Source organism: Cricetulus griseus (assembly GCF_003668045.3).
Source record: "Cricetulus griseus strain 17A/GY chromosome 1 unlocalized genomic scaffold, alternate assembly CriGri-PICRH-1.0 chr1_0, whole genome shotgun sequence".
Lineage (NCBI taxonomy): Eukaryota > Metazoa > Chordata > Mammalia > Rodentia > Cricetidae > Cricetulus > Cricetulus griseus.
This window is the reverse complement of record NW_023276806.1, coordinates 146770782-146783374: the sequence shown is the minus strand read 5'-3', so window position 1 is coordinate 146783374 and position 12593 is coordinate 146770782. Positions and strand designations below refer to the sequence as shown.

Below are 12593 nucleotides of genomic sequence, written 5' to 3'. Positions count from 1 at the left end.
TAATCTAAACAATGTCTAAAAAACATATTTTTTCCTTTGCATCTCTTCCAGAAACCTTGTATACTTCCTCTTCTTGGCTCTGACAAAACCAGCCATATGTATGTATGTATATATTCTTTAGGAGAAGAATATGGCATTGCTACAATTTACAATATTCTGACAATTCTGAGGTCATGATGCCAAAGCATAATGTGACCACATGAGTAACCAGAAAAAGCAACAGGGCAAGAGGCAGAAGATGAGAGAGAAGGGGCAGTGATGGACCAGACAAGGGGTGTGTCTCCGTGACTGACCTCTGTGGCTTGAACGTCTTTCTGTCTTCATTTATCTTCTACTGTCTCCAGAAAGTCTCTTCACCTTTGAGGCTTCCCACAAACTGTTGTTCCTCTCTTCTACTTCCCAGCACTTGTCGCCTGTGCTGCCGTGCTGTCGCTTCTGCAGATCTTCAAAGGACGCTCTGCATTTTTAACCCAATTCCAATCTTGTGTATGGATTATCCCTAAGAGTTAAGAGTCAGGAATCAATGTGTACATCATTGTGGTGCGTAACGGTTTTTCAAAGCCAAAATGTTTTGATTTTGAGAACTTGCCTCTCAATGTGTCTGCAATGTGGGGGACACTCACATTTGCTGAATGAGTGAGAACGAATGAATATCGCCAAGTTAATATACATGGATTCCACTGTCTTGCCAGCACTACTCCCCATCCTGGTAGGGAGAGAGTGGAGAAGGGTGAGGCAATGGATGTATGTAAATGCTTACGTTTGGGGCCTGTTTTCTCATACTGGTTTCTGTAAGATAATTAAAGCTCCTCCATAGAGAGGGGACTAGCAGGATACAAGTGGTCTGAAGGGTGAAACAGGAAAAATGGGGAGGGGCTTTAACTGGGAAGGGAGAGATAAATATAAAAGAAAGAATTAGGAGGGTAAAATAACATTAACATTAAGGATGTCTGAAAAGGTCATAAGGACTCAGTACTATTAACTGTATACCTAGCATACCTGTAATACATGTAAGTCGATGTATATATATACATAAGAGTTTAAATGAAATTATCCCATCTGGGCTGACAATGCTCCCTCCAAGAGCCATAGATAATTTAGCAAAAAAACCAACACAAAGCCTAGTTATTAGGGTTGTCCAAGAGTCTCCCCCCCCCAAAAAAAACCCCCAAAACAAAAAACCACTACAGGTTATTGTATTGTTCTTGGTCATTTCCTACCCCAAAGGAGGTGGAAGGTAAATTCTTATTGCTGAAGACACCATGCATTTCAGACACAGGACCAAGAGGCCCCTGGGCTAGAACTGACTGAAAGCCTCCTCCCTGAGAACTAGCTTTCATGGTGCTGTTGTGAGGTGTCTACCAGAGAAGACATGGGTTCAAACCAATAGAAAGTCTTTATTAGCTAGCTGGTGACTACAGTGGTTGTTTAGGGCACCGGTACAGCCTTGAGCTTTTCTAGGGTGAACTTGTATGCACAAAAAACACATTCTGGCTTGCTACACTTTAATTAGCAAGAATAGTTACCCAGAAGTGGAACTACAGAAGCCAAAATACCAAGACAAGCATATTTACAGACTTTCCCAAAACAATGGACTTTGATGGACTAGGTCTTTGTTCTCATTTAGGTAGGTGTTACTGCCTACATGCTGGGTTCCAAGGCTTGAATGGTATTTCCATTGTGGCATTTGTGCGAATGTCTGGGGAGGCCCACTAAGGTCTAGAGTTCTGTTGTAGTACCGGAAAGTACAATACAATCTGCCAAAGGAGGGAAGCAACCAACAGTCCTACCCAGCTATGATGCTTTTTAACCATATAAACAAACATTGTGACCCAATAGCACTAAATGTGCAGCAGTGCCACACATACTTTGGTGTTAACCACCAACCCTTTAATTGGACTTAAGACTTACTTAGCAAGACGTAAATCATACTGGTATTCGAAACCTGGCCAGCTTACCAGGGCTAGTGAAGTCATGGATCTCGACAGAGAACCTACAACCACCACTTTACTAAACCAGCACAACCCCAAATTACCTTCTAAGTGTTTGTCTGTATACCCACAGATAAGTGTAGCCTTCACCCTGCACTAAGGTAACTTTCTTTGCAACAACAGAGACCATTACAGAAAGTCACAACCAGTCAAAATGCAGAGTTGTGGAGCTTAGTCCCAACTGATATCTACAATACAACTCCTTTACCTAAGGTTCAGGGATCACTGGGGAAGAAGGAACAGAAAGATGGTAAGAGCCAGACAAACAATAAGTTTGTAGTGAGATTGGTGTCTCCTAGAAATGATATTAGCTACACCCATAAAGACTCATCTGTAGATGGAAGTTTCTGTCCTGCCTGGTCCTGAAACCATTTAGTCCCAAATAAACACACAGAGGCTTATATTAATTATAAACTTTTTGGCTGATGGTTCGGGTTTTTATTGGCTAACTCTCTTAATTATTGACTCATATCTATTAATAATCTTTGTATCTCACATGGTCTTGGCTTACTGGAGAATGCCCAGGTGTCCTACCTTCCCAGTAGCTATATGGCATCTCTTTTGTGACTCTTCTCTAAGTTCTCTTCCTAACCTTCTCCTAGTCTGGTAGCCCTGCCTATATTTCCTGCCTGGCTACATCCCGCCTGTCCATTGGCCCAAACAGCTTTATTCATCGACCAATAAGAGAAACTTATATTCACAGCATAGAAAAAGACATCCCCCATAACTCATTGACATGACTGTCTGAACATTAGCTGACTAAGGATGATGCCAGTAAACATGCAATGTGGATGGGTGGAAACTAACAAAACCTCAGTCCTGTACAAAGAACTTCAGACTACTAAGCAATGCTAAGACCAGGAGAAATGTTCTTTCCTGGGAAGAGCACATCAATTGGTTATCAACACCAAATGGTCAGTCCTGAAAACAAGCAAGAACATTGTACAGTCTGAGTAGGTTGTAGTTAAGTATTTAAGAATACACACACACACACACACACACACACACACACACACACACACACCACTACCACCAAAAACAACAATTAGTTTTTGTTTTTGTTTTAAGAAAGAGGCCACAAATTTGAAAGAAAGGAGTGTGTAGTTGTATACATGGCAGAGTTTAGAGGGAATAAAGGGAAGGGGGGAATGTTGAAATTATAATCTTTTTTTAGTTTGGGATATGACCTTTATTGAGCTTATCCACCAGAGTGGAAATAATGTCTGTACAATAACTTCTGCATCACAATTAAAATCCAAACAGTTTTTTAAAACAGTCAACTCAATCAAAACCCACTACTTCAGAATCAATAGCTTCTTTGAAGCCTCAGTAACACTTAAATATGGTTAAGACTCGAATGCAGAAATTTGGTTGGCTGGAAGGCCAATTAAGCCTCCAACTCGCTCAAATAGAACAAAAGGCAAAATTGTGTTTTTCACAGAGATACAGCCCACTGGAATCACCGACGCTACACAGCTGTTAAGAATATTTAGAATCCCGAGATAATAAGGAATCCAGGCATCCTTAAAGAGTCTTCTGTTGTCCCTTCTTCCCAGTCAGATATTTGTGGATGTGTGGGATGACAGCACCACCAGCAATTGTAGCCTGGATCAGAGAGTCCAATTCTTCATCTCCACGAATAGCAAGTTGCAAGTGACGAGGGGCAATACGCTTTACCTTTAAGTCTTTTGGTGCCTTTCCTGCCAACTCTAGCACCTCTGCGGTGAGGTACTCCAGGATGGCTGCGCTAGACACAGCGGCAGTCGCGCCCACACTGCCCTGGCTGGTTGTCCTACATTTCAGGTGTCGATGAACATGGCCCACAGGGAACTAACTGCAAGCGGGCTCTCTGCCAGCAGGAAACCGCCTTTGTCTTGGCCTTTCCGGAGTCCTTTCCAGCCAGCCATCTCACACCGTGCCAAAGATCGCACAAGCGAGCAAGAGACGAGGCCAGGCGGACGCACAGCGAGATCCCGGCGCCCACTCCTCCGTTGTACCCCGATTCAAACTTCCAAAATTATAATCTTTTAAACAATAATTTATTTTATGTGCATCGACATCATTTTGCCTGCATGTATGTCTGTGTGAAGGTGTCTGATCCCCTGGAACTGGAGTTATAGACAGTTGTGAGCTGCCGTGTGGGTGCTGGGAACTGAACTGGGTGTTCTGGAAGAGCAACCAGTGTTTTTCACCATGGAGCCAGCTCGCCAGACCCGGGTGAAATTACAATCTTAGAAAATATTTATCTTTTAAAAAAAGATAATTACAGCTCCTATAGAAAGAAAGTCTTTGGTGGAAGGGAGATGGCAGGTACATATGTAAATTGTGGTATCAGGTGATACCTCTTTACGAAGTATTAGAATACTCTTCAAAAAACAGTGATCGAGCTTGTGCTTTCTCCTGCTGCTAGGCTTTCTTCTATTTCTATACTGGCTCATACTCAGACCGAGTGCAAGATAAAAATTCCCTTTGCTCAGCGTGGGCCTAAGATTATACACAGGAGATCCTACGGACGTGCACTCAGGATTTGCCTCCACAAGCCACCTCCCTGTGATAAATGACCCGTGGGGAAAGACAAATGAAGCTTGGAACTGGGGGAGCTGTTTTCTGAGAATAATTGCTCTCAAGGTGTTGTCACTGAGAATTCATGGTGAGGGAAAATGGATTGTGTCCCAGGGAACTAAACACACACAGGAATGATCATGCTGCGAATGGAGTACTGTGGGAGACCTGGCTCCAAGGATCAACCGACAATACAGAGATGGAGAGTTAGAAATGTTTGTTGGTCTTGTGTAGGAAATCTGGGTGGCTCTAACTAGAGGCAGAAAGTAGATCTGGCTCAGAAAAGCAGATGTGGGACACTTGCCACCGGATCTCATTGTGCCCAAATTTCATTTCACAGTTCAGTTTCTGGGTGGGCGAAAAGCCTGGTTTCAGGGATGCTAACTGGAACGCTTGCATTGCATCTACTGGACCATTTCCCCAGCTTTGCATCTCAAGTAGTGACTGGGGGAAGGAAATCTAATGATGCTTTATTAACACAACTAAACAGTGCAACAAATAGTTCTGGGTGCCTTGTTAAAATTATTTGTTCCAGTCTAATTAGTGGTTTGTCTTTTACTTTTTTTGTAATGTGAGGGGAGGGAGCTGAGAGTGGTCCATGGGGCATGGATGAAGTCAGAGGACAACTTTATAGACTCAGTTTTTTCCTTTCAGTTTTAAATGGACTCTGGGTATCCAACTGAGGTGGTTAGGCCTTCACTACTGAACTATCTCAGTAGCCCCAAATTGTACTTTTTTCTTAACCAGTTGAGACAATTCTTGGCTCTCAAAGAACTAGTTATTCAGATACCTTTTTGTATAGATGCAGGCAAAAAGAAAGTAAATGTGTTTTGGGTCTATATGGAGAAAATGAATAATCTTGCAAGTCACTCATTAAGTTGCTTTTAACTTATAACTATTTTGAGTGAATTTTGTCCTAACATGGCCTAATTTAGGAGGAACCATGGAAATTGATTTATGGAGACTTGGTGAGCCAAAATTCCTGCATTGTTAAATTTAGTGTAGGAATGTATGGACACTGTTCGTGAGTAGCCATTTGAGCAGCTTGCTGCCATTTCAAACCAAAAATGTCAGGCTGAATTTAGACTGACCCTTGAGTCTCACAGCTTCTCTGAAATATCGCTGACACCTCACTAGCTTTATCTTAGGCTGGGCCCATGTTAACAATTCAGATAACTAACTCCAGGCCAGGTCAGAACCCCTGCCTTTCTGGGGTTAAGCTGGGGCAGAGTGTATGCTGGAACTCACTTTGATAGGACTCAGATAAGTGGTACTATGGGTGATTGGTGTGGTCCAATGCTGTGGTCCACTCCAGTGCTGGCTGAGGTCTCTTCAGTATTTGATATAACCCCCTGAGTAGCAATTTTGCTTGATCTACCAGCTTCTAAACACTCAGGATGAATTTGCCTCCATCATCTCAATAGGCTCAGTGTCAGGCCCTTGGAACTCGCCTTCTACCCATCAAACAGATTTGAAATGGCTTCTTTTAAGATGCTTAGTGATTCTTTTAAAATTTAAATCTTTTAGTATGGAACAGATAAAAATCAGATTAAAAATGTGTGAAAGCATTTTTATTCTTCTTGCTGAAACCCTTGCTATTTCTTTACAATATATTAAAAAATAATTACTGCTCTGCCATTTCATTATTGTTGTTGGCCAATTCTGTAAGTGAATGCTGGCTGTAGAAAATGAATCGCAATAAAGACATGTACATTTAGAAATAAAACAGCCACAGCGTATATAACAAAGAGAACACACCATGGATAGTGTATAATTCCCAGCTCATGTGTAAGCTTTTCTGGTACTTGTAATATTGTTTATTTTTATGCTGGGGATTCATGCAGAATGTCTACCACTAAATTACACCCCCAGGCTGCTGGCTGTCCTCTATTTGTGTGATGGATCTTCCTTCTTAATTCCTTTGATTTGTCTTTTAGCATAGTAATATTAATTTCTAAATATTATATTGTCCTTCCCTTTACTCCCACTATCATTGTTCTCATTGTGTCTGTTCTTCATAATTCAACTTACATCTCTAGGCAGATTCCTTCATCCACATTCAGCCAACTAGCCCCATTCTAAATGATTCTTCTTTCTGTTCCCATTGTGTCTTGTGTATACCTCTACCAGTCCTTAGATGTTGCTGATGCTGTCTGTTTCCAGGGAACTTGGATTCATTCTTGCATGCTATTGGTCAGTGCACTGGGATTCATTCTTGCATGCCATTGGTCTGTGCATTTGGATTCATCCTTGCAAGCTTAATGCTTGGTCAAGTAGTATTTCAACTCATTTTTTTCTTGTGGGCATTAATATTATCAGTCACAATCACCGGCCACTCACTGAGTTTGGGGTCTTCTGCTAAGTGCTTCATAAACTTCCTCAGGCTCAATCTGGGTATCAGAGAATGTAGCTCCATCATGGTCACTTCCGATGCAGAAACAGCTAATTCTGAAGAAAGCATCATTTGACCAAAGTACTAGAATAGCAAGGTGGGAAGAGCTCAGATGGCCCAGATAACAGAGCAGGGGACAAATGTCAAACCAGAAGACTGAGGTTGGTTCTTGGTCCACTACTTCTTTCTATAAGATGAGGAACAAACTTTGTTCGATCATGTCAGTTTCAGCTTCCCCACTTATTATGAGGACTATACAAATCTTTACCTGATTGAATTTTGAGGGCTAGTAGGATAATGTATTTACTGTCAATTGAAACTTATGGGGTTTTGAGAAAACCCCCATAACCTTGGAATTGCCGCCATTGTCCTCATTTGGGAATGACTGCCTTGCATTCTTTCCCTCTAATCATATAATGCACACAGCTGGAATTTCGTGCATTATATGACTAGATGTGACTATGGAATAGCTTCTGAAATACCTCATTGATAATATCCCTCCTTTTGTTTTCTGTGTGGAATTCTATTACTAAGACACTGGGCTTCCTGGATTTGGGTGGCATTTTTTTTTTTTCCCGAGATAGGGTTTCTCTGTGGCTTTGGAGAACTGTCCTGGAACTAGCTCTTATAGACCAGGCTGGTCTCGAACTCACAGAGATCCGCCTGCCTCTGCCTCCCGAGTGCTGGGATTAAAGGTGTTCATATTTTATACTATTTTTAATCTTATTTTTCACAACTTTGCTGTGTGTGTGTGTGTGTGTGTGTGTGTGTGTGTGTGTGTGTGTGTGTGTGTGCATAATTTGTGCAACCTGTGGAGAATTTCTTCAATTCTTCTTCTTGTTCCCTTTCTCTCTCTGTTCTTCCTCCTGCTCTCATTGCCTCCTATTCCCATAATGACTATTTTATTTTATGCGTATAGGTGATTTGCTTGCATGCATGTTTGTGTATCACATGTGTACAGTACCCAAAGAGCCAGAAGTAACAGATTGGCTGTGAGTCACCACGTGGATGCTGACAACAACTTGGCTCCTCTGGAAGCGCAACCAGTGCTCTTAATCACTGAGCCTTCTCTCCAGCCCAACTATCACATTTTTAATTTAAACCAGTTTTTGTTCCCTGAAATCCCTTTTTAAATAATATACCATTTTAAATGAATATAATACTTTCACTGGTTAATAACATCATTTGCTGATTTCTCCTTTTGCAGAATCTTACTTTACTAAATTGAATTAAGTATTTTTCACTGTTTCAGGGAATTGTATTTCCTATTTTGACCTCTGTCTAGTGCTTTAAAGTTGTCAGTCTTTACTGGTACATGGATGCAGGAAGCTCTCCAGGCTCTGGGAACAACAATTTGTAACATTTGGTGGTAGAGCAAGTAGATAGTGTCCCTCTGAGTCTGAAAGATTCATACCTTTTGATCAAGAATTCAGCACCAGAGGAACACAATGGAAGCTACAATGACAAGCTTCTAGCCAAGGCAGAATAAAAGGACCAGATTTACTTTCTCTCCCCCACCCCCACCTCCCCAGAAATAGAGTTTGTCTGTGTAACAGCCTGACTGTCCTGGAACTCCCTTTGTAGACCAGGCTGGCCTCGAACTCAATGAGATCCACCTGCCCCTGCCTCCCATCTTCTGGAACTAAAGGTGTGCACCACCACTGCCTGGCTTAAGATTTACTTTCTAACATTATCTGAGAAATTAAGCAAAATATACATTAAATCGGTTCCAAAAATTGGTAATAGGCATCACAGAAGTCTTTCACAGAGAAGAAAAGTGCATGAGATGAGTTGTATGTCCAGTAGCTCACCATCTGAAGGCACCTTCCAGCCACAGAGCAGGGCAAGCAGAACCTGGCACTCTCAGCTAGGTGAAAAGGCAAAAATCGCACTTTGGAATGACTAAGATGGCAAGAATTTGTGGGTCTGAGTGCTTCAAAAAAATGGAGCTTGAGGAGGACAAAGAAGGGAGGAAGGAGAGGAAGAGGGAGAAGGCAAAGAAGAGGGAGGGAGGGTAGGTATAGTGAGGGATAGAGGGGAAGAGAGAGAAGGAGGGAGGGAAGAGAGAGAATGCAGGCAGGCAGGGGTTTCAGCTGAGTACCGATGAAAGACCCGCTCGAAATGCCCCTGAGCCCCCTGCCCCGAAGCTGCCGGGGCCTCCCAAGCCTTCACCCCGGCAGGGCTCGCGCCCCCGGCCCGCCCCGCCTGGCACCGCGCCTCGGGGCTGGGGCCGAGCAACGAGCACCAGGTGGGCAGGCCCGAGAACGAGCACCGGGTGGGCCGGCACGAGGGCGAGCACCAGGTGGGTCGGCACGAGAACAAACACCAAGTGAGCCGGCCTGGAGCCCTGCCCCTGAGCCCCCGCCCGAAGAGAAACACTCCGTCCCAAGGTCTCCGCCCCCAAGGTCAGCTATCAGGAAGCGGAGGGGGGGGAATTGAGTCTGCTGTACCAGACACCAGACCTTGAGAATATGCTGATCTGGAATGGCTCTGTGTCTCATTTGAACCATCCAATAGAAATGATTCTGTATTTCGCCTCATTTGAAAGACTCTATGTTTCACCTCATTTGAATAACTCTGTACTTTGCCTCATTTGAATAACCCTGTATAGCGCCTCATATACATTGACCAATGGGAATAGCTCTGTATAATGCCTCATTAGAATTATCCAATAGAATCCCTGCTCCTAGCTTGCGCCTTTTTCCCTATATAAGGACCCCTTTCCCTTGGCTCGGGGCGCTTAGCCACACAGAAGCTAAGTCGCCCCGGGTACCCGCGTCTCCAATAAAGCCTCTTGCTTTTGCATCCAAGTTCGTGGCCTCGCTGATTCCTGGGTGCGGGTCTCCTTCTACGAAAGTACCTCTTCGGGGGTCTTTCACCGATGTGTGTGTGTGTGTGTGTGTGTGTGTGTGTGTGTGTGTGTGTGTGTGTTTCTTCAAGGTCAGAAAAACAAATATCAGAAAACAGCAGGAAGAGCAATGGTTGCAGCATAAATAAGTTTGGTATAGTTCTTGCTCCATCAGGAAGAAATCTTCAAACAGGGTTGCCTTAGTAGTGGGCCTAAATCAGCCTTTGACCAAGGACTGTTTTGAATACACCCTAACAAAGTCTAGAAGCAAGGCTTGGAAGCAGCCAGCTGACTCTATCTAAATAACCTTCCAACGTGCCAGAAAAAACATTCAGCCTTATTTAAAGGAATACAACAAACTAGTCAGCTGATGGAAATAACAGAAAAGTATCTATTATGAATATACACCAAATGTTCAAGAATGTCAAAGAAAAGTGCATTTAGAAGAGAAGCAAGATATATACACAGGTATACAATAATTTATATACAGATATTTTAGATTCAAAGGGGTCTTTTAAAGATGAAAACACCCTTCTGAAATGAAAGATTGGGTTGGATTAACAGCAGATGTGTCATTTAAGAAGAGAAGCAAAGTAAGCACACCTTTAATCCCAGCACTCGGGAGGCAGAGACAGGTGGATCTCTGAGTTTGAGGCCAGCCTGGTCTACAGAGTGAATTCTAGAAAAGCCAGGGCTACATAGAGAAACTCAGTCTCCATAAAACAAAACAAAATAAGACAGTAACATAAACTGTCCAAAAGATAGCAGAGAGACAGCAAAGGAAGTGAATAATCTAAACAGAGCCTTTATGCTGTGTCACATTCCACAATCTAAACTGCAAACAAACTAAAGGAAAAAAAAAATGAAGTTCTAAAATTTTTCAAGTTTGATGAAACTACAAACTTACACATCATTACGTTGTATTCTGAAAGAAAGAACTCATAACAGAAACCTGGCAGGAGTCAGCCCTAGCCCTGAGGTGTCCTCCTGCCCTGGGGTGCCCTGCCGCAGCAGCCACACTTCAGTTCTTAAGTCACAAAAGAGAGTTTTGAGGATTTCAGTGTGGGATTTCTAGTGGCCATGAACCATGTAGGACCAAGTCCAGGCTTGACCTTCCTGGTATGAATGACACTGCTGTCCCTTGCCTGTCTCAGATGCCAGACTTTAATGTCAAGGAAGATGCTTCAAAGGAGTGTCCGAAGGGTGTGGCCCAAAACAGGGTCCCCCCTCACTGCAGTCTAAGGGTGGTATTGCTGTCCCTGTTTTTTTGTGTGCTGGGGAAATACTTAGATTCTTTGTTTGGTTCGTTTTTTTGTTTTTGTTTTTCTTTGAGATAGGGTTTCTCTTTTGTAGCTTTGTAGACCAGGCTGGCCTTGAACTCACAGAGATCTGCCTGTCTCTGCAGGGATTAAAGGCATGTGCCCAACCACTGCCTGTCTAATACTTAGATTCATAATGGAATATGGCACAATGTTCTTCATTGGGGAAGGTTGTATGCAAGAGCCTCCCTCATCCTCGGGTCCACTGCATGTGGAGGGAAGTAGAGGAGAAACACATCTGTCACCTTGAGCCAGCAAGACTCTCGGATGCTGCTGTTAAAACATTTATAACCTTTGTCTCACTCGGACAAAATTCATAGCATAAACCACTTCAAAGGGGAAAAAGGATTATTTATTTATTTATCTATTTATTTATCTATCTATCTGTTTGTTTATTTATTTATTTATTTATTTGACTTACTGTTTCAGATGGTTAGATCCATTTGGCTCTACACATTTCTGGGCTCATTATACAGGAGGAGTTTGTAAGGAGACTCAAGACAAGGTGTAACCCTCAAAGGCAACCCCACTCCCTAGTGCCCTACTTCTCAGCTCACAAAGTTTCTAGAACCTTCCCCAGATGGAGCAACAAGTTGGAGACCAAAAATTTAACACAGGAGCTGGCAGGGCACATTTCAAATGCAATGATAACCACCCCCATGGATTTCCTGGCTCAACCCCACCACCTCCTCCAGTTGTGAAGTGGCTTAGCCTCCTGACCAGTGTCATTGCAGTGATGTTTTTCTGCACACTCTTGTTTTATGTGGTTGTGTGCTGCTCCCTCCTCCCCCAGGTTAGATTTTTAGAGTTCAAGACTTTCATAGCTTTACCAGGCTACTGCTGAAATTTTGTTCTAGCGCCCTTATGTCTTTCCAGTAATCTGTGGGGTTTGGAGTGAAGGGAGTGATGGGAGATATCATTCTGTAAATATGTTTCTCTTATTGGTTGATGAATAAAACACTGTTGGCCAATAGGACAGCACGATAGGCAGGTCTAGGAGATGAGGAGGATTCTGGGAAACATAGGCAGAAGGAGTCACAATGTAGGACTCGAGAGGAGTAACATGTCTCTGGACATTTCTCTGGCAAGATAAGACCACGTGGAAATACTTAGATTGATAGAAATGGGTTAGAAATTAAGTCAGAGCTAGCCAATAAGAAGCTCTAGACATTGGCCAACAGTTTTGTAATTAATATAGTGTCTCATGTGTTATTTGGGGGCTGAAGTGGCGGTGGGACCCAGGAGGCTGGCAGGAAAGAGTAGGTGTAGCAAGGGAGTAATTAGAATGTGGCTTAACCCACCATCTTAAGCCAGTCTTTCTATCACTGTGCTTAAATCTGCATGTTTTGAGAATTTCCCCATGTTTGCTTTCTAATTTTCCCCCTAATTTGTGAATTTGCTGCTCATATCTTTTGCTTTGTTATTCATTGCAATATTCATTTTTTAAAGGTTAAAAACTGCTACTAGCGCACTCAAGATTA

At 42.8% G+C, this 12593-nt stretch overlaps 1 protein-coding gene across 1 annotated transcript; it reads right to left on the bottom strand.

The window, feature by feature from the left end:
• Positions 1-3515: 3515 nt before the first annotated feature.
• LOC100754143 (histone H2A.Z-like) lies at positions 3516-7014 on the bottom strand. The gene is given in 3 exon segments (XM_035451364.1): positions 3516-3824; positions 3826-3999; positions 6883-7014. Coding segments are annotated over 3 exon segments (615 nt in total).
• Positions 7015-12593: the final 5579 nt, after the last annotated feature.